The 27,668-nt window shown below is 53.0% G+C and overlaps 1 protein-coding gene across 1 annotated transcript; it reads right to left on the reverse strand.

Annotated features, from left to right (window-relative positions):
* Positions 1-7,232: 7,232 nt before the first annotated feature.
* On the reverse strand, positions 7,233-24,317 carry LOC119958470 (cornifelin homolog). The gene is made up of 3 exons (XM_038787014.1): positions 24,192-24,317; positions 10,442-10,623; positions 7,233-7,877 (listed from the first exon to the last, which is right to left on the reverse strand). Exons 1-3 carry the CDS (start codon positions 24,310-24,312, stop codon positions 7,605-7,607), a joined length of 576 nt encoding a protein of 191 aa, XP_038642942.1. The 5' UTR covers positions 24,313-24,317; the 3' UTR covers positions 7,233-7,604.
* Positions 24,318-27,668: the final 3,351 nt, after the last annotated feature.

Below are 27,668 nucleotides of genomic sequence, written 5' to 3' on the forward strand. Positions count from 1 at the left end.
CCCCCCCCCCCCCCCCCCCCACTCCCACCCCGTTGGGATTTTTCCATCCGGGTGTCGTCACTTCCTCTGTCGGAGCAGTCTCTCGCACCCATCCCCCTCCCATTCTCCTGGTTGAAGGCTGGACGCTTACCCTTGGCGACAGTCAAACTGGCCGTTCCGTCTCCTTGGCAACAGATAGGCTGACCATTCCGTCTCCTTGGCAACAGATAGGCTGGCCGTCCCATCTCCTTGGCAACAGACAGGTTGGCCGTTCCGTCTCCTTGGTGACAGACAGGCTGGCCGTCCCGTCTCCTTGGCAACAGACAGGTTGGCCGTTCCGTCTCCTTGGCAACAGACAGGTTGGCCGTTCCGTCTCCTTGGCGACTGTTAGGCTGACCATTCCATCTCCTTGGCGACTGTTAGGCTGACCATTCCGTCTCCTTGGCGACTGTTAGGCTGACCATTCCGTCTCCTTGGCGACTGTCAGGCTGACCATTCCGTCTCCTTGGCGACAATCAGGCTGGTCGTCCCGCCTACTCGGTCAAGGCCAGACTTTCCACAGGAGTGACAAACCTTGGCCTGCCGGCGTAGATGAGATAGCCATGGCTTCCCCCTGTGGTGAAGCTGGAAGGAGGGTGTAGGATTACTCCCTAACCATCGGCCTAGAGTGCCACCTTCACCTGCTGTTTGCTGGTCCAGACACCAAAGGCACCCCTTGACCTCAGAGGAGTTGTCGGTGTACCTAGCGAGGAAGGTGGGCATGGTTGGCGACCGGAGCATCAGCACTGAAGAGGGGAGCAGTCACCACAGGGTCCCGTTGAGATGTCAGAGGAAAGAGGGGCTCTGCTTTGAAGATTCACAGGCGCGGCAGGTCTCTCTCCTTCTCCAACACTCCCAGGTACTTGCTGCAGGTGGCGACGTTCTTGGAGGTCGCACCAAAGTACCCAGCGCTGGGCAAGTCCTGCAGATTGCAAATGTCGGCAGCTTCGAATCCACAGGAATCGAGAAGGATTCTCTTCGTGAAGAGGGCATGGTCAATGGGTGGACCTCCTTCGCTGTCAGGGTAGTGACGTTACGCACCCCCTGATTTGGGGCTCGGCTAGTCGCACTACCACTGCTTTAAGTTCCTGATGTTGGCCACTGGAGACCCCTCAAGGAGCCTCAGGGCTTCCAAGACCAAAGGGCCTAAGGCCTAAAAACCTCCCCCGACCCTCCTGTCAATAAAATAAATGAAACCCACAGAAATCAACATTCATAAATGCAGAGGGGAACAGAATTCTTTGTCCACTTCCAGTGAGATCAACCTTGGTACTGCAGAGAGCCTACGGGGCTGAAGGAGGCCATTTGGCCCATCGAGTCCACATCGACCCTCTGAAAGAGCACGCTACCTAGGCCCAATCCTCCGCCCTACCTCCGTAACACCACCTAACCTACACATCTTTGGGCACGAAGGAGCAATTTAACATGGTCAATCCACCTAACCTACACATCTTTGGGCTGTGGGAGGAAACCGAAGCACCCGGAGGAAACCCACGCAGACACGGGGGGGGGGGGGGGGGGGGGGAGAACGTGCAAACCCCACACAGACAGTCACCCGAGGCTGGAATCGAACCGGGCTCCCTGGCGCTGTGAGGCAGCAGTGCTAACCACTGTGCCAATCCCCGGTTGATCATTGACTCTCCCCTGCCAGGTAAGTGTTCAAAATTAAAATAAAACATTTCATTCCAAGCTACAAAGGCAATGTGCGGAGTCGAGGGGACACGCCCTTAATCCAACTCATCGCTTGCTCCAAAAGCCGATTCAAATTCAAATTGAATCCAGTTCATGGGCTCCACAAGAGAGACGCACACGATCCAAGGTGGCCAGGAACAGACATCGCACTTCATCTTCGGCTTGATCTGACGTCAGGAGAAGCGTTGATCGTGGCCTCGTCTGTGAATCACATCAGCCGAAAAGGTATTCGTGCTGTGCAAGGGTGTCCACACCAGATACCTCAGGGCGAATTCGTCCCTCAACACTTCCAACAGCTGTGGCTGAATTGAAAACCAAGGTGCCCAGATGGAAGGGCGATATTCACGGTGCCCGCCCTGCCCACCCTCTGTGCATTGTCTATTTAATGTATGCAGGATGGTTCACATGCTGTACATACCGTCTTGTTTTGCATAACCATCTGATTTGTGTGACTCTGGGATATATGTGACTTTGCTATTTAGAAACTTCCTGATTTACAACTTCCAGGTTGTTCCACCACGCCCTACCACTCCCCCTTACATTGAATCATAGAATCTCTACCGTGCAGCAGGAGGCCATTCGCCCCATCGAGTCCGCCACCCCCCCCAACCCCCCCGAAAGAGCACCCTATCTAGGTCCACTCCCCCCACCCTATGCCCGTAACCCCGCCGACCCTTTGGACACCAAGGTCCGATTTTAGCGCGGTCAATCCACCCCAATGGGCAGGACGGTAGCACAGTGGCTAGCACAGTTGCTTCACAGCGCAGGGTCCCAGGTTCGATTCCCCGCTGGGTCACTGTCTGTGGGGAGTCTGCACGTCCTCCCCCCCCGTGTGTGCGTGGGTTTCCTCCGGGTGCTCCGGTTTCCTCTCGCAGTCCAAAGATGTGCAGGTTAGGGTGGATTGGCCGTGCTAAATTGCCCCTTAGTGTCCAAAGATGTGCAGGTTAGGGTGGATAGGCCGTGCTAAATTGCCCCTTAGTGTCCAAAGATGTGCAGGTTAGGGTGGATAGGCCGTGCTAAATTGCCCCTTAGTGTCCAAAGATGTGCAGGTTAGGTGGGGTTAGGCGGATGGGGTGGGGGAGCGGGCCGAGGTAGGGCGCTCTTTCAGAGGGTCGGTGCTGACTCGATGGGCCAAATGGCCTCCTTCTGCACTGTAGGGATTCGATGGCTGGCGGAGCGGCCATGATCCTATTGAATGGCGGAGCAGGCTCGAGGGGCCGAATGGCCTCCTCCTGTTCCTGATTCTTTTCGGACCCCGCACAGACAGTGACCCAAGGCTGGAAATTGAACCCGGGTCCCTGGCGCTGCGAGGCAGCAGTGCTAACCCACCGTGCCACCCTGTGTCCACTTTCCTGCCATTTCCCTGTAGTTTTGATTCCCTCACTGATCAAGAATCTATCTCAGCCATAAATATACATGGGCTCTGCTCCTCCCTCCCACAGCTCTCTCTGTGGAAAGGAGTTCCAGAATCTCTGAGGGAGTAAATCTTTGTAGCCGGAGAATCTCTTGCCGTGGCTTTTCTTCCAGTGCCAGCTCCGTTACCTCTGGTGACCGCCCGCGGATTGACCCTTGTTCGCTCCCATTTCCCGCCCCCCGCGTTGCCCCCTCGGAGACGCCAACCCAGAACGCGTCAGGCCGAAGGTGCAAACCCAGCTCGGCCTCGCCGCCGCTGCCCTCGGCCCCCTCCGCTGGGTAGGATTTGCCCCTCGCCTCCTCTTACCTCCAGTGTTGGACGAGCAGAGAGCCCCGTCTGGCTACGTTTGCTGAAAATCGAAGCCCTGGTGGAGGGGGGGGGGGGGGGGCGGATTTATCACCTGGCCCCGCGGCCTGTTGATGGGTGGCGGAAGACAGCGCCCCCCATTGGCCGGTGAGGGGATCTTCTGGTCTCGGTGTTGTCAATGGGTTGCCCATTGAATCAGCGACGGGGGGGGGGTTCACCTCCTGCACGGACTGGGACATCCCACTGGCAGGAATGGCCGGGATATCCCAATTATCTTTGGCCCCCCCCCAACCAAGAACCTGACTTCCTGGCCACCGACTCTGGCTTAGCTCATCGACCACTATTCCTTCATCACTATTCCACCACCGCAACTTCACCCGTGACTATTTATTTTTCTTTATTCTTTCACGGGGATGTAGGCGTCGCCGGACGAGGCCTCGCATTTGTGGCCCATCCCTAATTGCCCTTCAATAGATTGGGTCGCTCGGCCACTTCAGAGGGGGGGCGGTTAAAGAGTCAACCGCATTGGCTGTGTGTGGGGTCTGGAGCCATATGTAGGCCAGACCGAGGTAAGGACGGCAGATTCCCTTCCCTACAGGGAACGTTAGGGGACCAGACGGGTTTTTACGGCAATCGATTAAGAGGAAGCAATTGCATCGTGGTAGTATCATTGGACTCTCTTAAAACACAAGTGGGCAGCACGGTAGCACAGCGGTTAGCACAGTTGCTTCACAGCTCCAGGGTCCCAGGTTCGATTCCCGGCTGGGTCACTGTCTGTGCGGAGTCTGCGCGTTCTCCCCCGGGGTCTGCGTGGGTTTCCTCCGGGTGCTCCGGTTTCCTCCCACAGTCCAAAGGCGTGCGGGTTAGGGTGGATTGGCCGTGCGAAATTGCCCCTTCGTGTCCAAAACGGTTATGGGGGGTTACTGGGTTACGAGGATAGGGTGTGGGTTTAGGTAGGGTGATCTTTCCAAGGGCCGGTGGAGACTCGATGGGCCGAATGGCCTCCTTGTGCACTGTAACTTCTATAACTAGTAATAGCAGCAGGGTAGCATGGTGGTTAGCATAAATGCTTCACAGCTCCAGGGTCCCAGTTTCGATTCCCGGCTGGGTCACTGTCTATGCGGAGTCTGCACATCCTCCCCCGTGTGTGTGCGTGGGTTTCCTCCGGGTGCTCCGGTTTCCTCCCACAGTCCAAAGATGTGCGGGTTAGGTGGATTGGCCGTGCTAAATTTGCCTGTAGTGTCCTAAAAAGTAAGGTTAAGGGGGGAGTTGTTGGGTTACGGGTATAGGGTGGATACGTGGGTTTGAGTAGGGTGATCATTGCTCGGCACAACATCGAGGGCCGAAGGGCCTGTTCTGTGCTGTACTGTTCTATAAGTCTATAGTAATCCAGGGACCCAAAGTTGTTCTCTGGGGACCCGGATTCGAATCCCACCACGGGAATTAATTTAATGGAAACCTGGAATTGAAACCATTGCCAATCGTTGTAAATATCCACCTGGTTTACTAAAGCCCTTTACATCCATAGATACATAGAAGATAGGAGCAGGAGGAGGCCATTTGGCCCTTCGAGCCTACTCCACCATTCATCACGATCATGGCTGATCATCCAACTCAATAGCCTAATCCTGCTTTCTCCCCATAGCCTTTGATCCCATTCTCCCCTAAGTGCAATATCTAGCCACCTCGTGAATATGCTCAATGTTTTAGCATCAACTACTTCCACCATTATTTGGGCGAAGAAGGGAATTACGGAGGGGAATCTGTCGTCCTCAACACTCAGGTTGAGGGCAATTAGGGGTCGAATTTGAATAAAGGGTACTCTCATCTCTGGGGCCATTCACTAGCTTTCGGAGCACTGCTCCTGCCTCAGGTGAATGATTCAGGTGAGTGAATGAGGAAGGAGCAGTGCTCCGAAAGCTCGTGTTTGAAACAAACCTGTTGGACTTGAACCTGGTGTTGTCAGACTTCTCACTGTGCTCACCCCAGTCCAACGCCGGCATCTCCACATCAGGTTAGATGGGGTTAGGGTGGGGGAGTGGACCTGGGTAGGGGGCTCTTTCAGACTCGATGGGCTGAATGGCCTCTGTGCTGAATGTAACTTAGTAATTCACACTGTATTTACCAATACCATTGTAAGCGCAGTAGCGTTATTCGACCACTAGGGGGAGTAGCTCTGGGAATGCTCAGGAGTTTGTCCAGGGGTTCCACCCTTGGCTCCGCCCACGACTCCTCCCCCTGGACTTGCTGTATAAATAACCGTGTCCAGAGCCAGCCTGCAGTTCATCGAGAGTTCATCAACGGGTAACAGGCTGGCTCCCCGTCTTTGAGCAGTGAGAGCTGAATCGAAGACACCATCAATCAACAAACGGGCAGCAAGAGATTGGGAGAGACATTCAAATGTTTAAATTCAATAAGGCAACCCATTGACCTGAGGAAGGGGAGCGTGTCCATTATATTGATTTATTGCATAAGGTTACACTGAATAAACAAAGTGATCTGATCATATACCAACATACTACGGAAGCACAATAAAACATTTGCAAAATTTATGCCTGGTTTCCACTCACCAGATGATTTTTCAGAGATGAAAGAAACACAAAAGACACAAATATGAGGCTCAACTTGTTCCTGAATATAGCGATTACAACCTTGGATTAACAAATGGATAAAGGCCCGATAGATCCCAGTGTACAGATATCTCCCTGAGAGAGTGAGGGGACTGAGAGACACCATTCAGTGTACAGATATCTCCCTGAGAGAGAGAGGGGACTGAGAGACACCAGTCAGTGTACAGATATCTCCCTGAGAGAGAGAGGGGACTGAGAGACTCAGTGTACAGATATCTCCCTGAGAGAGAGAGGGGACTGAGAGACTCAGTGTACAGATATCTCCCTGAGAGAGAGGGGACTGAGAGACACCAGTCAGTGTACAGATATCTCCCTGAGAGAGAGAGGGGACTGAGAGACACCAGTCAGTGTACAGATATCTCCCTGAGAGAGAGGGACTGAGAGACACCAGTCAGTGTATAGATATCTCCCTGAGAGAGAGAGGGGACTGAGAGACACCAGTCAGTGTACAGATATCTCCCTGAGAGAGTGAGGGGACTGAGAGACACCAGTCAGTGTACAGATATCTCCCTGAGAGAGAAAGGGGACTGAGAGACACCAGTCAGTGTACAGATATCTCCCTGAGAGAGAGAGGGGACTGAGAGACACCAGTCAGTGTACAGATATCTCCCTGAGAGAGAGAGGGGACTGAGAGACACCAGTCAGTGTACAGATATCTCCCTGAGAGAGAGAGGGGACTGAGAGACACCAGTCAGTGTACAGATATCTCCCTGAGACAGAGAGAGGACTGAGAGACACCAGTCAGTGTACAGATATCTCCCTGAGAGAGAGGGGACTGAGAGACACCAGTCAGTGTACAGATATCTCCCTGAGAGAGGGACTGAGAGACTCCAGTCAGTGTACAGATATCTCCCTGAGAGAGAGAGGGGACTGAGAGACACCAGTCAGTGTACAGATATCTCCCTGAGAGAGAGAGGGGGGACTGAGGGACACCAGTCGGTGTACAGATATCTCCCTGAGAGAGAGGGGACTGAGAGACACCAGTCAGTGTACAGATATCTCCCTGAGAGAGAGAGGGGACTGAGAGACACCAGTCAGTGTACAGATATCTCCCTGAGAGAGAGAGGGGACTGAGAGACACCAGTCAGTGTACAGATATCTCCCTGAGAGAGAGAGGGGACTGAGAGACACCAGTCAGTGTATAGATATCACCCTGAGAGAGAGAGGGGACTGAGAGACACCAGTCAGTGTACAGATATCTCTCTGAGAGAGAGAGGGGACTGAGAGACACCAGTCAGTGTATAGATATCACCCTGATAAATGCCAGGCATCACAAGGGAATGTCCAAGTAAGGTGAAGCAAAGAGTTTTGGGGTGGTTATAGGGGTGATTAAATAAAGCCTTTTTGGAACTGCTAATATACTGCAGGTAGATCCGTGTTAAATATAGTCAGAGGGCTCTAGTTGTAACCTTTATTAGAATTACGTGCAAATGTAATCTCTATTTGATCAATGTCGATGAACAAACCTTCGTTCTGAGTTATTATTAATATTTCATCCCAGCTTCCCAACGTTGCTCCTGCGCCCAGCCTCCGACAGCGGGTCATCATTTCGGGGGATAGGGAGCAACTTGGTTAGCAGGAGGTGCGTACTGCTGCTGGGGGGCGTAGCCGGGCTGGGGGGCGTAGCCGGGCTGGGGGGCGAAGCCGGGCTGGGGGGCGTAGGTGGCTTGGGGTATGTAGGTAGGGTGCGGCAGCACCGTTGTGCTGGCGTTGACCACCGTCACAGAAGCCTTGCGCGCCTTCATCTCCCGCGCAATCTGGCACCACCCACAGCAGTTGCACCAATACATGATGCAGCAGTCGTTAAAGATGGAGCCCTGGGGGGGGTCAAAGACAAAAGGCAAGGTCAGGCACAAAGGAATTGTACAATTGTTATCACCGGGACTCAATCGCTGTTCACACACACCCTCTTCAAAAGCGTTCGCTCGATCCCCAAACTCCCGTGGGTAGCGCTCCTGCCTCGGAGCCTGAGGCCTAGGGTTCGCCGTCCCTAAAGGGGACCTGATGGTCAATGAAGGTGCATTACTAACGCCGCCAAACAGGTTGGCCGTCCTTCCCAGGCACAGGGTAGAGATTCCGTGCTCAGGAACGAAGGCTGGGGCCTCCGCCATCACCATCCACAGCCCCAGTCTCCAATGCGTGGGTTACTATAGCGACGCGGAGTCCCTCCGCCCCAAAACCTCCCCCCCCCCCCCCCCCCCCGCTCAAAGTGGGGCGCAAAAAGTGCCAGGGTTATTTTAGGGGGTGAGGGGCCTTCCTTATTTGTTGCCCACCCCAAATTGCCCTCGGGGCTTGCTCGTCCATTTCAGAGGGTAGTCAAGGGTGGGCCACATGATGTGTAGGCCAGACCAGGTGAGAATTTCCTTCCTGAAAGGAAACATCAGCGAACCAGGTAGATTTTTACGACTATCGGCAATGGTATTTTTCTTTATTCGTTCATGGGCTGTGGGCGTCGCTGGCTGGGCCGGCATTTATTGCCCATCCTTGAGGGTATTTAAGGGTCAATCACATTGGCTGTGGGTCTGGAGTCACGTGTAGGCCAGACCGGGGAAGGACGGCAGATTTCCTTCCCTAAAGGGGACATCCCCATTGGCAGCACAAGTGGATAGCCCTGTGGCTTCACAGCGCCAGGGTCCCGGGTTCGATTCCCCGCCGGGTCACTGTCTGTGCAGAGTCTGCACGTTCTCCCCCGTGTCTGCGTGGGTTTCCTCCGGCTGCTCCGGTTTCCTCCCACACTCCAAAGACATGGAGGTTAGGTAGATTGGCCGTGCTAAATTACCCCTTAGTGACCAAAAAAGGTTAGGAGGGGTTATTGGGTTATGGGGATAGGGTGGAAGTGAGGGCTTAATGTGGGTCGGTGCAGACTCGATGGGCCGAATGGCCTCCTTCTGCACCGTATGTTCTGTGGCCAGTGCCATGGGATATCAGAGGAAGGAAATCTTTCCCTCGCGAGATCAGGGATGTTACTTATTTGCAATCCCTGAGGACCCAGACTCCCAGGCCCAGATGGAGAGAGATAACCGCACCCCCGGAGTAAAAGGAAATCTCCCGATTTAGGGCACTTGTTACCGAGGTGCGCCAGGAAAGTTCCGACGTGAGTTATGCCGGCCAACATCTCGGGCCCACTTTCTCTCTCTCACGCGGGAGCGGCAGGATCAGGATGAGCAGCCTTCGGCATTAGTCACCAGGAATTCTAATGAGGAAGTACCGAGACTAGTGGGAGTGTGGAACGCACTACCAAGGGGAATAGTAGTGAATAGGAGAGAAGCTGGATAAGGGAGGAGGGAGTCGAAGGTTACGATGGTATATTTAGATGAGGAAAGACAGGAGCATAAACACTAGCATAGATTTGATGGGCCGAATGGTCTGCTTCTGTGCCACAGATTCCTTTGAGAAGAGAACACATTCAGGAGGCGAACACAAGAGGGTTGGGCTGAAGGAGAAAGGGTCAGAGATTTTAATGCTGCGTTAATTATTCAAAAGAATATAGTGATAATTAAAGATACACGGGCAAAGAGAATTTAAAAAAAAATTACACTCTTAGAGCACTTGTAAAGAGAGACTGCCCCTCTACCGCAGATGTATTCCCGGCTGGACTGCATGGGCCAGGTATCCCTGGGGAGGGAGCACTCGATGTCTGCCAGGCCGTTCAAGAACTTACATGTCCGGCGGGCACTCAGGGGTTGGGGGGCTTTATTCATTTTTAAAACAAATTTAGAGTACCCAATTATTTTTTTTTCCATTAAGGGGCAATTTAGCGCGGCCAAGCCACCGAGCCTGCACATCTTTGATTCGTGGGGGGTTGAAACCCACGCAAACACGGGGAGAATGTGCAAACTCCACACGGGCAGTGACCCAGATCCGAGATCGAACCTGGGACCTTGGCACCGTGAGGCAGCAGTGCTAACCCACTGCGCCACCGTGCTGTCTCCTGGGGTGCTTTATTGATCTCTTTCATCAAGTTTTGGTGCAACGTTTTCAGTTTCCGTTGTGATTTGCTTTTTATTTGATGTGTTCTCCCTTTAATACCCTGCTCTTTGGATTCATCTCTTCGTTTGAGGGGTTTAGTTTGATTAGCTTTTGCTCCAAAGAATAAAAAGGGAGACTGCTGGGACACTAGGCTTGTAGGTGAGATGCAGACGTACATAATGCTGCATTTGGCCAATAAATCTAGCACCGAGGGAAGCATTAGCGCCTTGGTTCATGCTTCAGCGGCTGCCTAAGGATAGGCTCAACGGGGATAGGGAGGAGCCGGAGAAGGAGCCGATGAGCCTGTTGGAGGAGGGGGCGTGGAAGGGGGGTGGAGGGCTAGCACGGGGCCGATGGGCTGGGTGGGCCGCCGGTACGAGGCTCTCTCCGTGCCGTCCCGCTTTGCACGTACCGGAATCCCGTTCCGCTCGCGTATGGCGACCCGCATGGCGAGGGAGATCGGTGGAATGGCTCCTGAGCTCACGTAACCGCAGCCATTGCAGGTCGTATCCAGCAGCGGAAGGCAGAGGCATTCCCCAAACTGGTCTGCCGTCTTGCACATGAAGCACGGCATGCACCACACGGCACAGCAACCTGCGGAGTTCAAAAGCCAAAGTCAATCAGGTCAATATTAGGCAACAAGAGTGCTCCTCCATGCCTGAAAATCTGCAATCAAGCAGAGTGGAAGAGGAGGGTTCAGCATATAGAGCAAGGCAATAAACAAAGAACCTCAACGGTAACAAATACAAACATAGAAAATAGAAGGAGGAGGCCATTCGGCCCTTCGAGCCTGCCCCGCCATTCTTTATGATCGTGGCCGATCATCCAACTCAGTCGCCTGATCTCGCCTTCCCCCATACCCTTTCGCCCCCAAGTGCTCCATCTAACTGCTTCTCCAAACACATGTTTAGTCCTCAATTACTTCCTGTGGTAACAAATTCCACAGGCCCACCTCTCTCTGGGTGAAGAGATTTCCCCTCATCTCTGCCCTAAATGGTCTACCCCCGTATCCTCAGACTGTGCCCCCTGGTTCTGGACACCCCCCCCCCCCCCCCACCATCGGGAACATCCTTCCTGCATCTACCCTGTCCAGTCCTGTTCGAATTTTGTAGGTTTCCATGAGATTCCTCCTGATTTTTCTGAACTCCAGCGAATACAATCCTAACCGACTCAATCTCTCCTCATACGTCAGTCCCACCATCCCAGGAATCAGTCTGGTAAACCTTCGCTGCTCTCCCTCGAGAGCAAGAACATCCTTCCTCAGAGAAGGAGACCAAAACTGCGCACAATACTCCAGGTGTGGCCTCACCAAGGCCCTGTATAATTACAGCAACACTTCTCTGCTTCTGTACTCGAATCCTCTCGCTATGAAGGCCATTTGCCTTCTTTACCGCCTGTGTGTTTACCTTCCGTGGCCGGCACATTCGCCTCTCCTAGTTTATGACCATTGAGATAATAATCTGCCTTCCCATGTTTGCTACCAAAGTGGATAACCTCACATTTATCCAAATCATACCACATCTGCCTTGCATTCGCCCACTCACTCAACTTGTCCAAATCACACTGAGGGATCTCTGCCTCCTCCTCACAGCTCACCCTCCCACCCACCTTGGTGTCCTCTCCAAATCTGGAGATAATACATTTTTGTTCCCTCGTCGGAACCTCTGGTTTATTACCAAGAGCCACCTTTGAGTTGGATTCGGGCAAAAGATGAAAGTGTGACTGAGGAACCAGTGTGAGAAAAGTGGGGAGCCAAAACATGGGGCACTGGGAAAAGTGGGGGTTGTACCATTGGCACCCATGGTCTCTGTCATGGTCTATGGATCCTTTTCTGTCTTAACTCCATGACATGAAAGGGCAAATCTGGAAGTTAATCAGCTGGATGTTATAAAAACAGTAAAAGGATAAAATAAAAGATTGTGCATCTAAATGTAGGTATCTGTGCAGGTTAGGTGGATTGGCCATGCTAAATTGCCCGTAGTGTCCTAATAAAAGTAAGGTTAAGTGGGGGGGTTGTTGGGTTACGGGTATAGGGTGGATATGTGGGTTTGAGTAGGGTGATCATGGCTCGGCACAACATTGAGGGCCGAAGGGCCTGTTCTGTGCTGTACTGTTCTATGTTCTATGTTCTATGAAACCGATGAATTGGTAGCCCCAATAGAATTAAATCAGCATAATTAAGGCAGCACGGTAGCACAGTGGTTAGCACAAATGCTTCACAGCTCCAGGGTCCCAGGTTCGATTCCGGCTTGGGTCACTGTCTGTGCTGCGTCTGCACATCCTCCCCGTGTCTGCGTGGGTTTCCTCCGGGTGCTCCGGTTTCCTCCCACAGTCCAAAGATGTGCAGGTTAGGTGGATTGGCCGTGATAAATTGCCCTTAGTGTCCAAAATTGCCCTTCGTGTTGGGTGGGGTTACTGGGTTATGGGGATAGGGTGGAGGCGTTGACCTTGGGTAGGGTGCTCTTTCCAAGAGCCGGTGCAGACTCGATGGGCCGAATGGCCACCTTCTGCACTGTAAATTCTATGATAATCTGACAGGTGTTACAGAGACACGGCTCCAGGAGGACATGGATTGGGACATGAATATTGAACGGTCCAAGACACTGAGGAAGGACAGGAAGTGAGAAAATGATGCAAGCGTGGCTCTGTTAACTAATGACGGTGTTAGCACATGAGAAAGGGCTGACCTAAGTTCAGGAAACCAGAATGGAGAAGTGGTTTGAAGAGAGATGTGAAATGATAAAAGCAAGAATTCACTTGTGGGGTGGGGTATAGACCCCTCTGACTGGACCCACATTGGTGGGACAGAGTATAAAGGAAGAGATAAGTGGAAACCCCATAGTGAGGGAACCCCTCGGTAGTAGCGATCATAATATAATTGAATTTAACGCTGAGGGTGAGAAGAGTGGCTCGCGATTAGTATTTTAAACTTAAATAAGGGTGGGCAGCACGATGGCACAGTGGGTTAGCCCTGCTGCCTCACAGCGCCGAGGTCCCAGGTTCGAATCCCGGCTCTGGGTCACTGACTGTGTGGAGTTTGCACATTCTTCCCGTGTTTGCGTGGGTTTTGCCCCCACAACCCAAAGATGGGCAGGGTAGGTGGATTGGCCACACTAAATTACCCCTTAATTGGAAAAAATGAATTGGGTACTCTTAAATTTATATTAAAAAAACTTAAATAAGGGCAATTATGAGGGCACAAAAACAGCTAGTTAAAGTGAACTAACCCATCTGGTTAAGGGATAGGTCAATAGAGTCGCTGTGGCACAGTGGTTAGCACTGCTGCCTCATGGCGCCAGGGACCCGGGTTCGATTCCGGCCTTGGGCGACTGTCTGTGCGGAGTCTGCACGTTCTCTCCCGTGTCTGTGTGGGTTTCCTCCGGGTGCTCCGGTTTCCTCCCACAGTCCAAAGAAGTGCAGGTTGGGGTGGATTGGCCATGATAAATATTGCCCCTCAGTGTCCGGGGATATCCAGTTATCGGTGGATTCGGACATGTTAAATTGACCCTTAGTATCCAAAGATATGCAGGTTAGGTGGATTGACTGTGCTAATTGACCCTTAGCGTTCAAAGGTCAGATGGGGTTACGGGGATAGTACGAGGGAGTGGGCCTAGGTACGGTGCTCTTTCAGACGGTCGATGCAGACTCGATGGGCCAAATGGCCTCCTTCTGCACTGGAGGGATTCTATGAATCCTTCATTCTATAACAGCTGTTTGCTTGAGAAAGGTGGAGCGCAACCAATTCAACGGCGTTTGCATCTTCAAATAATCTAAGTTTACTCAAACTTAAAGTGAGAATATGACTCGGATCTCACTTAAGACTTGTTGGGCAAAGGTTCAAATGGGCGTTGGGCCAATAAGTAATGGTAAGTTTCATTTCTCCCTGGGCCCTCAGACATTGGGCGTGGTATTCACAAGAATCAGAACATAGGAATTAGCAGTACTGACAGGCCATTCAGCCCTCTGAGCCTGCCCCGCCATACAGTACGGTCATGGCTGACCCTGACTGTAGCCTCAGCTCCGTTTTCCTGTCTATCCCCAACACCTTCCCCCCCCCCCCCTTCGAATATCCCCCTCCTCGCCCCCCGCAAACCTCGCCACTCCACTGTTGGTCAAACATTTGTCCAACTTGGCCTTTGATATATTCGATGACCCTCTTAGAGGGGGGAGGGGCGTGAGCAGTGGGGGAGGGGGGGGGAGAATACCAAAGCCCCTCGTAGAGGAGATGTTCTCCGCCCTAGAAGAGTGACCCCTCACACCGAAACCGTGACCCCGAATGTGAATGAGACCCCCCCACCTCTATAATCCCGCCCCTCTATCCGTCCGGCTCCACAATCGCTCGGCAAATGTAAGGAGGCGGAAATTTGTTTTGATGGGGTAAACAAACGGTGTTGTTAAGCAGAAAAACACAAATTTAACATCGCTGGAAAAACAGGCCGATGAGGAGAGATTTGTTTGTGCCGAGCTGTTGGGATATGGAAGGCGGAGCCTTAGACGGGCGGTTCGAAATCCGAAAATGGACGGACGCCGGAAAGTCAAAACCAGCGCCACAGCTTCTGGGGAAGGCGGCGGGGGGGGGGAGGGGAGGGGGTTGGTGTTGGCAGAAAGCCTTTTCAGAGAGCTAGTAGAGGAATGAAGGGCTGACTGGGCCACGCATTCTGCTGAATCACTCAACGTTGAGCTAACACCCCCACCCCCCCCCTGCGAAACAATCACGCACCTGCACACAAGGCTGTGTTTGTGATCTCGCAGAGAGATATTTTTAAACTCTGTTTTCGAAGCCACACATCACTGAGAGTTTATTGTTCCAGCCAGATGCCCCCCAGGCAAATTCCTGATGCTCTTTCTTCCGGAAGTCTCTATTGGGTATATTAATGCCTGCCTCACGGTTCTAGTTTCGACACAGTGAGTGCTGACTTCATGAGGAGGCAAAGAACAAAGAACAAAGAAAATTACAGCACAGGAACAGGCCCTTCGGCCCTCCCAGCCTGCGCCAATCAGATCCTTTATCTAAACCTGTCGCCTATTTTCCAAGGTCTACTTCCCTCTGTTGCCGCCCGTTCATATATCTGTCCAGATGCCTCTTAAATGATGCTATCGTGCCCACCTCTACCACCTCCGCTGGCAAAGCGTTCCAGGCACCCACCACCCTCTGTGTACAAAATCAGGGCAGAATGTATCTTCGGCCAGGTGTTTAAACTCGCCCGCCCTTCGGGAGAATGGGGGTGACCGGGCCTACGGAACCTTCCGGAATTTCTAACCCCCTTTGAAATCCGTACGGAGCCAGTTCGAGCCTGGGGGTCGCATTCGGGCCCCGGGTCGCATTCCCATTCCAGAGCTTCACATCTAGCTGACATTCCCAGTCTACCAGGCGACTAATATCGGGAATGTTTTACGAGGGAACACTGGATAGGCGGGGCTTATACCCGCTGGAGTTCGGAAGAGTGAGAGACGACTTGATCGAAACCTTTAAGATCCTGAGGTGGGGGGGGGATGTGGAGAGGATGTTTCCTCTTGTGGGAGAATTCAGAACCGGGGGGGGAGGGGGGGGGGGGGGGGATCACAGTTTAAAAATAAGGGGGTGGCCCCTTTAAGACGGCGATGAGGAGAAATATTTTCTCTCAGACGGGGGAGAGTCTCTTCCTCAAAAGGCGGCGGAAAAGAATCTTGAAATATTTTTAAGACAGAGGTGGATAGATTCTTAGTAAACAAGGGGGAGGGGGATGAGCACAGGGTGCTCCGTGATCTGACCAATGCGCGGTACAGTTATAACAGGATTTCCCTACTTTCCTGCTCCATTCACCTTGCAAGCAATGCCAACATTTCCCACAATCCCCACAGTGCAGAAGGAGAGCATTTGGCCCATGGACCCTCTGAAAGATACACCCTACCTATGCCCATTCCCCCGCCCTATCCCCGTAGCCCAACCTAACCTTTTGGACACTAAGGGGCAATCTAGCACGGCCAATCCACCCTAATCTCCGCATCTTTGGGCTGTGGGAGGAAACCGGAGCACCCGGAGGAAACCCACGCAGACACGGGGGGAGAGAAGGTGCAAACTCCATACAGACAGTCACCCGAGGCTGGAATCGAACCTGGGACCCTGGCTCCGTGAGGCAGCAGTGCCAACCCACTGTGCCACCGTGCCGCCCTTTCACGTGCCTTCCTAATTCCTTGCTGCGCCTGCCTGCTGACCTCTTGCGGTTGGTGTACCTGGGCCACTCGGACCCCTCTGTACCGCATTCTCTCTGGTCTTTCTCCATGTCAATAATGTTCCTCCTTTTTCTGATGTTCCTGCCAGAGAGGACAGCCTCAACATTACTGAAATGGAGAAAGACCAGAGAGAACTGCAGGGGTCATTGGGGATAGGGCGGGGGGGGGGAGTGGGAGCGAGGCAAGGTGCTCTTTCAGAGATTTTGGTGCAGACTCGATGGGCCGAATGGCCTGCTTCTGCACTGTAGGAATTCAGTGGTTCTATTTAGTCAGAGTGCAGTCAGGCCCGTCACAGGTTGTGAAAAGCCGAGGCCTCGACACTGATCCCTGTGAGACCCTGTAGTTGCACTTTGCAAACCTTCGTTCCTCACTCGCTGTCGACTTGCAGGAACAGAAGCCCAAACCTTCCTTTTCTTCTCCTGGGTGCTGTAGCCTCCCCTTAAAGACTCGCCGTGGCCCGAACAAAGGTGACAAAGAGGACTAGGGTGGGCTGCGTGGTGATATCCCGACTTCCGGGCCTTGAGTGAAAGGCCCTGAGCGAAGATTCCTTGCCTGCCTCCATCCCCCTATTCCAGGTTCTCGAAACATTCCACGGCTGGTTTGGTGGGGGGGGGGGGGGGGGGGGCTGGGAACCCGTTTTGCCATCGCAGCTTCGGAGTAGAGGCTTTGGGGCCTGGTCCCTTTGGCATTTTAGGCCTGCGTGCAAAGGGCCCCATTAGCCTGCCTCAAGTTGAAAAAGAAAAACACGCAAGCAGGAAGGCAGCAGGAATTTCCTTCCCACCTAGGTCCCCTGGGGCGGGTGGCCATTTGGACCATCGTACCGATGCTGGCCCTTTGAAAGAAGTATCCCATTCCACCCTGTTGCCAATCGGTACACACCCGGGCATTTGTCCAGCACCCTTTTCTGGGTGAACTAGCTGAGGCAGCACTTTCTGGCTTGGCACAATCCATCAAAACAGCTTTCTGCATCGACACAACATTACGCTTTTTGCACCTGTTTTGATAATTATCTTCAATCGACCTCCGCTTGTTATTGACACACCCGTCACTGAAAACAATTTTTCTTCATTTACTCTCTCAAAAACACTTCATTAATTTGAACACAGGTGATTGAATCGCCCCATCTGAAGCATTTAATGGGGACAGTGCAGAGAGAGCTTTACTCTGTATCTAACCCCGTGCTGTACCTGTCCTGGGAGTGTTTGATGGGGACAGTGTAGAGGGAGCTTTACTCTGTATCCAACCCCCTGCTGTATCTGTCCTGGGAGTGTTTGATGAGGACAGTGTAGAGGGAGCTTTACTCTGTATCTAACCCCGTGCTGTACCTGTCCTGGGAGTGTTTGATGGGGACAGTGTAGAGGGAGCTTTACTCTGTATCTAACCCCGTGCTGTACCTGTCCTGGGAGTGTTTGATGGGGACAGTGTAGAGGGAGCTTTACTCTGTATCTAACCCTGTGCTGTACCTGTCCTGGGAGTGTTTGATGGGGACAGTGTAGAGGGAGCTTTACTCTGTATCTAACCCCGTGCTGTACCTGTCCTGGGAGTATTTGATGGGGACAGTGTAGAGGGAGCTTTACTCTGTATCTAACCCCGTGCTGTACCTGCCCTGAGAGTGTTTGATGGGGACAGTATAGAGGGAGCTTTACTCTGTATCTAACCCCGTGCTGTACCTGTCCTGGGAGTGTTTGATGAGGACAGTGTAGAGAGAGCTTTACTCTGTATCTAACCCCGTGCTGTACCTGTCTTGGGAGTGTTTGATGGGGACAGTGTAGAGGGAGCTTTACTCTGTATCTAACCCCGTGCTGTACCTGTCCTGATAGTGTTTGATGGGGACAGTGTAGAGGGAGCTTTACTCTGTATCTAACCCCGTGCTGTACCTGTCCTGGGAGTGTTTGATGGGGACAGTGTAGAGGGAGCTTTACTCTGTATCTAACCCCGTGCTCTACCTGTCCTGGGAGTGTTTGATGGGGACAGTGTAGAGGGAGCTTTACTCTGTATCTAACCCCGTGCTGTACCTGTCCTGAGAGTGTTTGATGGGGACAGTGTAGAGGGAGCTTTACTCTGTATCTAACCCCGTGCTGTCCCTGTCCTGGGAGTGTTTGATGGGGACAGTGCAGAGGAAGCTTTACTCTGTATCTAACTCCGTGCTGTACCTGTCCTGGGAGTGTTTGATGGAGACAGTGCAGAGAGAGCTTTACTCTGTATCTAACCCCGTGCTGTGCCTGTCCTGGGAGTGTTTGATGGGGACAGTGTGGAGGGAGCTAATGAGATTATGAGTGGGTGCAATGAGGGAGTAAATAATGTGAATGAAGAAAATCTGATAAAAATAACAAAAAGTTGGAAAAAGCTGGCAAGTTTGTCACTATCTGTGGAGAGATACCGAGTTAATCTTCGAGCCCATGTGACTCTCCGTCAGAGTTGGAGATGATCCATTCTGATTTCCAACACAACATGGTCTATCTCCACAAATGTTCCCAAATGAAGTACGGAAGCATTATATTCCATTAAGTCACACTCTTGGTGCCACAACTTGCTCCGAGAATAATATTTAAATATTTCCATGATGTGGTAACGAGATGCAGGAAGTTAAACCATGTTTATTTCCTCATTCAATCTGACTGAAACTGAACATTCAATGCCAAGGATTGGGCACACCCATTTCAGCAATTTCCCTCACTGCTGTTGCCCTGTGTGTTAGTATGTGTGAGTGTGTGTGTTAGTGTGTTCATGTGTCAGTGTGTGTGTGTTAGTGTGTCAGTGTGTGTATGTTAGTGTGTGTGTTAATGTGTTTGTGTGTCAGTGTGTGTATGTTAGTGTGTGTGTTAGTGTGTTTGTGTATCAGTGTTTGAGTGTGTGCGAGAATGTGTTGTGTGTGCGAGAGTGTCTGTTCATGTATGTGAGTGTATGAGGGAGCTTTTTAGTGTGTGCTAGTGTGTGTGTGAGAGAGAGAGAGTGTGTGTTAGTGTGTGTGTGTCAGACAGTGGGTTAGTGTGTGTGAGAGTTGGTGTGTTATGTGTGTGAGAGAGTGTATTAGTGTGTGTGTGAGAGAGTATGTGTTAGAGTGTGTTTGTGAGAGTGTTAGTGTGTGTGTGAGAATGTTTTAATGTGTGTTAGTGTGTGTGGGTTAGTGTATTTGTGTGAGAGTGTGTTAATGTGTTTGTGAGACAGTGTGTTAGTGTGTGTGAGTGTGTTAGTGTGCGTGAGAGAGTGTGTTTGTGTGTGTGAGAGTGTGTGAGTGTTAGTGTGTGTGAGAGAATGTGTGAATGTGTGTGTGTGAGAGTGTGTTAATGTGTGTGAGAGAGTGTGTTTGTCTGTTTGTATGAGAGTGTGTTACTGTGTGTGTGTGTGAATGTAAGTTTTTGTCTGTGTGTGGGTGTTAGTGTATGTGTATGTGTGTGTGTATTAGTGTCTGTAAAACACTTAGTGTTTGTGTGAGGGAGAGTGTATTAATGTGTGTTTGTGTGTGTGAATGAGTCAGTGTGTGAGGGAGCATATTAGTGTGTTTGTGTGAGTATGTGTTAGTCTGTGTGTGTGAGAGACCGTGTGTGAGAGAGTGTATTAGTATGCATGTGTGTGTGAGCGTGTGTTAGTGTGTGTGTGAGCATGTGTTAGTGTGTGTGAGTGTGTGTTAGTATGTATGTGTGTGAAAGTGTGTGAGAAAGTGTTAATGTTTGAGTGCGTGTGAGAGTGTGTTAGTGCATGTGTGAGTATGTGCATATGTGTGTGAGAAAGTATGTTAGAGTGTCCAAGAGTGTGTTAGTGCGGGTGTGAGAGGGTGTTAGTGTGTGTGAGAAAGTGTTTTAGTATATAAGTGTGTGTGATAGAGTGTGTTAGTGTGTGAGAGAGAGTGCTAGAGTGCGAGTGCGTGTGAGAGTTTGTTAGTATGTGTGAGAGAGTGTATTACGTGTCAGAGAGCATGCTAGTACATGTGTGAGAGTGTGTGTGAGAGTGTTAGTGTGTGAATGCTTGTTAGTGTTTGTTTGAGAGTGTGTTAGTGTGTGTGAGAGAGTGTGTTAGTGTATGAGAAAGTGTGTTAGTGTGTGTGAGAGAGTGTGTTAGTGCATGTGAGAGTGTGTTAGTGTGTGTGAGAGAGTGTGTTAGTGTGTGTGAGATTGTATTAGTGTGTGAGTGGGCAGCACGGTAGCATGGTGGTTAGCATAAATGCTTCACAGCTCCAGGGTCCCAGGTTCGATTCCCGGCTGGGTCACTCTCTGTGTGGAGTCTGCACGTCCTCCCCGTGTGTGCGTGGGTTTCCTCCGGGTGCTCCGGTTTCCTCCCACAGTCCAAAGATGTGCGGGTTAGGTGGATTGGCCATGCTAAATTGCCCGTAGTGTCCTAAAAAAGTAAGGTTAAGGGGGGGTTGTTGGGTTACGGGTATAGGGTGGATACGTGGGTTTGAGTAGGGTGATCATTGCTCGGCACAACATCGAGGGCCGAAGGGCCTGTTCTGTGCTGTACTGTTCTATGTTCTATGTGAGTGTGTGTGTTAGTGTCTGTGAGTATTACTGTTTGTGTGTGTGTTTATGTATGTATATAATTTGATTGTATGAGTAAGTGTGAATGTGGTTGTGTCTTTGGGTGTGGGATTACGTATGTGAGTGTACAAGTGTGTATGTGAGTGTTATTGTGTGTGTGACAGTTTGAGTCTATGTGCACACAAGCGTGTATTTAAGTGTATGTGTAAATGTGAGTGGGTGTGACTGTGAGTGTATATGTGAATAATAATAATCTTTATGCAATGAAGTTACTGTGAAAATCCCCTAGTCGCCACATTCCGGCGCCTGTTCGGGTACACAGAGGGAGAATTCAGAATGTCCAATTCACCTAACAGCACGTCTTTCGGGACTTGTGGGAGGAAACCGGAGCACCCGGAGGAAACCCACGCAGACACGGGGAGAAGATGCAGACTCCACACAGACAGCGACCCAAGCCGGGAATCGAACCCGGGACCTTGGAGCTGTGAAGCCACAGTGCTACCGTGCTGCCCAAATGTGAGGGTATATGTGGATGTGATGTATATGTGGATGTGAGTGTAACTAATGTGTCTATATGTGAGTGTGAGTGTGTGTGTACGAGTGTGAATGTGTGTATATGTGAGTGTGAATGTGTGTATATGTGAGTGTGAGTGTGTATATGTGAGTGTGAATGTGTGTATATGTGAGTGTGAATGTGTGTATATGTGAGTGTGAATGTGTGTATATGTGAGTGTGAATGTGTGTATATGTGAGTGTGAATGTGTGTATATGTGAGTGTGAATGTGTGTATTGAGTGTGAATGTGTGTATATGTGAGTGTGAGTGTGTGAGTGTGAGTGTGTATATGTGAGTGTGAATGTGTGTATATGTGAGTGTGAATGTGTGTATATGTGAGTGTGAATGTGTGTATATGTGAATGTGTGTATATGTGAGTGTGAGTGTGTATATGTGAATGTGAATGTGTGTATATGTGAGTGTGAATGTGTGTATATGTGAATGTGAATGTGTGTATATGTGAGTGTGAGTGTGTATATGTGAGCGTGAATGTGTGTATATGTGAGTGTGAATGTGTGTGTGTGAGTGTGAATGTGTGTATATGTGAGTGTGAATGTGTGTATATGTGAGCGTGAATGTGTGTATTGAGTGTGAATGTGTGTATATGTGAGTGTGAGTGTGTGTGTACGAGTGTGAGTGTGTATATGTGAGTGTGAGTGTGTGTATATGTGAGTGTGAATGTGTGTATATGTGAGTGTGAGTGTGTATATGTAAGTGTGAGTGTGTGTATATGTGAGTGTGAATATGTGTATATGTGAGTGTGAGTGTGTATATGTGAGTGTGAGTGTGTATATGTGAGTGTGAATGTGTTAAGGACAGACAGGGACTCGGCTGCAATTCCTCCGCAGCCCAATCCCCCCGGACCCTCACTGCGTCCAGGCAGCCACTTTGGGCTGGGCTGAGAGTCAGAGCTGTACAGGGGGAGGGGGGATTGAGGGAGCTGGGAGAGATGGGGGGGAGGGGGGATTGAGGGAGCTGGGAGAGGAGGCGGGGAGGGGGGGATTGAGGGAGCTGGGAGAGGAGGCGGGGAGGGGGAGGGGGGATTGAGGGAGCTGGGAGAGGAGGCGGGGAGGGGGGGATTGAGGGAGCTGGGAGAGGAGGCGGGGAGGGGGAGGGGGGATTGAGGGAGCTGGGAGAGGAGGCGGGGAGGGGGGAGGGGGGGGAGGGAGAGGAGGCGGGGAGGGGGGAGGCTGGGAGAGGAGGCGGGGAGGGGGGAGGGGCTGGGAGAGGAGGCGGGGAGGGGGATTGAGGGAGCTGGGGGAGGAGGCGGGGAGTGGGGGCTGGGAGAGGAGGCGGGGAGGGGGATTGAGGGAGCTGGGGGAGGAGGCGGGGAGTGGGGGCTGGGAGAGGAGGCGGGGAGGGGGGATTCAGGGAGCTGGGAGAGGAGGCGGGGAGGGGGGATTGAGGGAGCTGGGAGAGGAGGCGGGGAGGGGGGATTGAGGGAGCTGGGAGAGGAGGCGGGGAGGGGGGGATTGAGGGAGCTGGGAGAGGAGGCAGGGAGGGGGGAGGGGGGATTGAGGGAGCTGGGAGAGGAGGCGGGGAGGGGGGATTGAGGGAGCTGGGAGAGGAGGCGGGGAGGGGGGGATTGAGGGAGCTGGGAGAGGAGGCAGGGAGGGGGGAGGGGGGATTGAGGGAGCTGGGAGAGGAGGCGGGGAGGGGGGAGGGAGCTGGGAGAGGAGGCGGGGAGGGGGGATTGAGGGAGCTGGGGGAGGAGGCGGGGAGGGGGGATTGAGGGAGCTGGGAGAGGAGGCGAGGAGGGGGGATTGAGGAGGCAGGGAGAGGAGGCGGGGAGGGGGAAGGGGGGATTGAGGGAGCTGGGAGAGGAGGCGGGGAGGGGGGGGGCTGGGAGAGGAGGTGGGGAGGGGGGATTGAGGGAGCTGGGAGAGGAGGCGGGGAGGGGGAGGGGGGGAGTTGGGAGAGGAGGGGGGGAGGGGGGAGGCGGGAGTTGGGAGAGGAGGCGGGGAGGGGGGAGGGGGATTGAGGGAGCTGGGGAGGAGGCAGGGAGGGGGGGATTGAGGGAGCTGGGAGAGGAGGCGGGGAGGGGGGAGGGGGATTGAGGGAGCTGGAGGAGGAGGCAGGGAGGGGGGATTGAGGAAGCTGGGAGAGGAGACGGGGAGGGGGAGTGGGGAGGGGGGATTGAGGGAGCTGGGAGAGGAGGCGGGGAGGGGGGAGGTGGGGATTGAGGGAGCGGGGAGAGGAGGCAGGGAGGGGAGATTGAGGGAGCTGGGAGAGGAGGTGGGGAGGGGGGAGGGGGAGGGGGGAGGGAGAGGGGGAGGGGGAAGGGGGAGGGGGAAGGGGAGGGGGACTGGGAGGCAGGGAGGGGTGAGGGGGGGATTGAGGGAGCTGGGAGAGGAGGCAGGGAGGAGTGGATTGAGGGAGCTGGGAGAAGCAGAGGGGAGTGGTTGGGAGGGGGAGGGGGAAGGGGAGGGGTGGGAGGCAGGGAGGGGGGAGTGGGGAAGGTGGGGAGAGGAGGGGGGAGGTGGGGAGGGGGCGAGGGGGATGCGGGGAGGGGGGAGTGGGGATGGCGGGGAGGGGGAGGGGGAGGGGGGAAGGGGGGGAAGGGAGGCGGGATGGGGGAGTGGGGAAGGCGGGGAGGGGGGAAGGGGGAGGAGGAGGGGGGAGGCGGGGAGGGGGAGTGGGAAGGGGAGGGGAGGCGGGGAGGGGGGAGTGGGGAAGGCGGGGAGGGGGGAGGGGGAAGGGGGAGGGGGAGGAGGAGGGGGGAGGCGGGGAGGGGGGAGGGGGGAGGGGAGGGGGAAGGGGGGAGGGGAGGTGGGGAGGGGGGAGTGGGGAAGGTGGGGGGAGGGGGAGGGGGAGGGGGGAGGCGGGGAGGGAGAAGGGGGGAGTGGGGAAGGCGGGGAGGGGGAGGAGGAGGGGGAGGCGGGGAGGGGGAAGGGGGGAGGCGGAGAGAGTAGATACATACAGATCCCGCAGTCTTCACAGCATTCAAAGATGCCGCTGTTCCAGCCTTTGGGCTGTGTGCTGATAATGGTGGTGGTGGTGGTCTGTGTTGGCTGGGCCATCACAACGATAGGGGCAGCCATGCCTGATCCTGGGAGAGAGAGAGACAGAGAGAGAGAGAGAGTTGGTCAGTCAGGGCTGTGCTCACCCCTCCACCTAACTAACCTCAGTAAGGAGTCTGACAACACCAGGTTAAAGTCCAACAGGTTTGTTTTGAATCACTAGCTTTCGGAGCACTGCTCCTTCCTCAGGTGAATGAAGAGGTGGGTTCCACAAACACCTATATAGACAAAGTCAACGATGCCGGACGATACTTTGAATGCGAGGATTTTCAGGTAATTAACTCTTTACAGATCCAGAGAGAGGGGTAACCCCAGGTTAAAGGGGTGTGAATTGTCTCAAGCCAGGACAGTCGGTAGCATTTCGCAAGCCCAGGCCAGATGGTGGGGGGTGGATGTAATGCGACATGAATCCAAGATCCCGGTTGAGGCCGTACTCATGTGTGCGGAACCTGGCTATAAGTTTCTGCTCGGCGATTCTGCGTTGCCGCGCATCCTGAAGGCCGCCTTGGAGAACGCTTACCCGGAGATCAGAGGCTGAATGCCCTTGACTGCTGAAGTGTTCCCCGACTGGAAGGGAACATTCCTGCCTGGCGATTGTCGCTCCAGCTTTCACCCCAAACACATTAAAGAAGCCACCCCCTATGGACAAGCCCTCCGTATACACAGGATCTGCTCAGGCCAGGAGGAGCGTAACAGACACCTACAGATGCTGAAAGATGCTCTCGTACGAACGGGATATGGCGCTCGACTCATCGATCGAAAGTTCCAACGCGCCAGAGGAAAAAAACCACACCGACCTCCTCAGAAGACAAACACGGGACACAAACGACAGAGTACCCTTCGTCGTCCAGTACTTTCCCGGAGCGGAGAAACTACAACATCTTCTTTGCAGCCTTCAACACATCGTCGATGAAGACGAACATCTTGCCAAGGTCATCCCCACACCCCCACTACTGGCCTTCAAACAACCGCGCAACCTCAAACAAACCATTGTTTGCAGCAAACTACCCAGCCTTCAGAACAGCGACCACGACACCACACAACCCTGCCAGGGCAATCTCTGCAAGACGTGCCAGATCGACACGGATACCACCATTACACATGGAAACACCACCCACCAGGTACGCGGTACATACTCGTGCGACTCGGCCAACGTTGTCTACCTCATACGCTGCAGGAAAGGATGTCCCGAAGCGTGGTACATTGGCGAGACCATGCAGACACTGCGACAACGGATGAACGGGCATCGTGCGACAATCACCAGGCAGGAATGTTCCCTTCCAGTCGGGGAACACTCCAGCAGTCAAGGGCATTCAGCCTCTGATCTCCGGGTAAGCGCTCTCCAAGGCGGCCTTCAGGACGTGCGGCAACGCAGAATCGCCGAGCAGAAACTGATAGCCAGGTTCCGCACACATGAGTGCGGCCTCAACCGGGACCTGGGATTCATGTCGCATTACATTCACCCCCCACCATCTGGCCTGGGCTTGCGAAATCCTACCAACTGTCCTGGCTTGAGACAATTCACACCTCTTTAACCTGGTGTTACCCCTCTCCCTGGATCTGTAAAGACTTAATTACCTGCTAATGCTCACATTCAAAGTTCCGTCTGGCATCTTTGACTTTGTCTATATAGGTGTTTGTGGAACCCACCTCTTCATTCACCTGAGGAAGGAGCAGTGCTCCGAAAGCTCGTGTTTGAAACAAACCTGTTGGACTTTAACCTGGTGTTGTAAGACTCCTTACTGTGCTCACCCCAGTCCAATGTCGACATCTCCATCCACACCCTCACTAACCTCAGCTGCTTCATCAAAGACCATCCCTCCATTGGGGGCTCTTTACTAAAGTAATTACAGCACAGAAACAGACCATTCGGCCCATCTACTCCACGCTGGCGTTTCTGCTTCACCCTCCTGCCCCCACCCCCGTGCCTCAGCCCACCCCCATATCCTTCTAATTATTTCTCCCTCAGGTATTAATCCCGCTTCCCACCTTAAAATGTATCAACGCCATTCTCCTCGAACACCCCTGTGGCTGGGAGTTCCACATTGTTCCACAAAGGGAGAATCGAACCATCGCCCATTGACATTCAATGGCATTGCCATCGCTGAATCCCCCACTCTCATCATCCTGGGCGGTTACCATTGATCAGAAACTGAACTGGACCCAGCCACATTAATACTGTGGCTACCAGGGCAGGTCAGAGGCTGGGAATCCTGCGGAGAGTAACTCACCTCCTGACAGAAGAAGACCATAAGATATAGGAGCAGAATTAGGCCATTTTGCCCACCGAGTCATTAATCAAGAACCTATCTATCTCTGTCTTAAAGACACTCAGTGATTTGGCCTCCACAGCCTTCTGCGGCAAAGAGTTCCACAGATTCACCACCCTCTGGCTGAAGAAATTCCTCCTCGTCTCTGTTTTAAAGGATCGTCCCTTCAGTCTGAGGCTGCTCCCTCTACCTCATACGCTGCAGGAAAGGATATCCCGAAGCGTGGTACATTGGCGAGACCATGCAGACGGATGAACGGACATCGCACGGCACTAGTTTTTCCCACAAGTGGGAACATTCTCTCCAAGTCCATTCTATCCAGGCCGTGGGAGGGGGAATAAAGGCTGACATTCAGATATCACCCTAGGTGAATCGTACACTAGTCGCTGGAGGAAAGCATGCAGGTACAGCAGGCGGTAAAGAAGGCTAATGGTATGTTGGCCTTCATTGCGAGAGTTTCGAGTACATAAGCAGAGAAGTGTTGCTGCAATTATACAGGGCCTTGGTGAGGCCACACCTGGAGTATTGTGGGCAGTTTTGGTCTCCTTCTCTGAGGAAGGATGTTCTTGCTCTGGAGGGAGAGCAGCGAAGGTTTACCAGACTGATTCCAGGGATTGCAGAACTGACGTACGAGGAGAGACTGAGCCAGTTAGGATTCGCAGGAGTTCAGAAGAATGAGGGGGGATCTCATAGAAACCTATAAAATTCGAGGCCTGGACAGGGTAGATGCAGGAAGGATATTCCCGATGGTGGGGGGTGTTCAGAACCAGGGGTCACAGTCTGAGGATACGGGGTAGACCATTTCGGACAGAGATGAGGAGACATTTCTTCACCCAGAGAGTGGGCGGCCTGTGGGATTCGTTACCACAGGAAGTAGATGAAGGCAAAATATTGTCTGTGGGTTTCTCCATCGGCGTGATCCACGGCTCCGCCGGCAGCCCACCCAGGGCCACAGGTTTCCCTTATGGGAAGCCCAACTGGTCGGCTTCGGAGAATCCCACTGCCGATGGATGCGCACTGCGTCGGAAAACGGAGACTCCCGCCCCGTACGTTATCCAGAAGCAGCTAGATATCGCACTTGGGGGCGAAGGGGATTAAATTACCTGG

This window comes from Scyliorhinus canicula, chromosome 29 (genome assembly GCF_902713615.1).
Source record: "Scyliorhinus canicula chromosome 29, sScyCan1.1, whole genome shotgun sequence".
Lineage (NCBI taxonomy): Eukaryota > Metazoa > Chordata > Chondrichthyes > Carcharhiniformes > Scyliorhinidae > Scyliorhinus > Scyliorhinus canicula.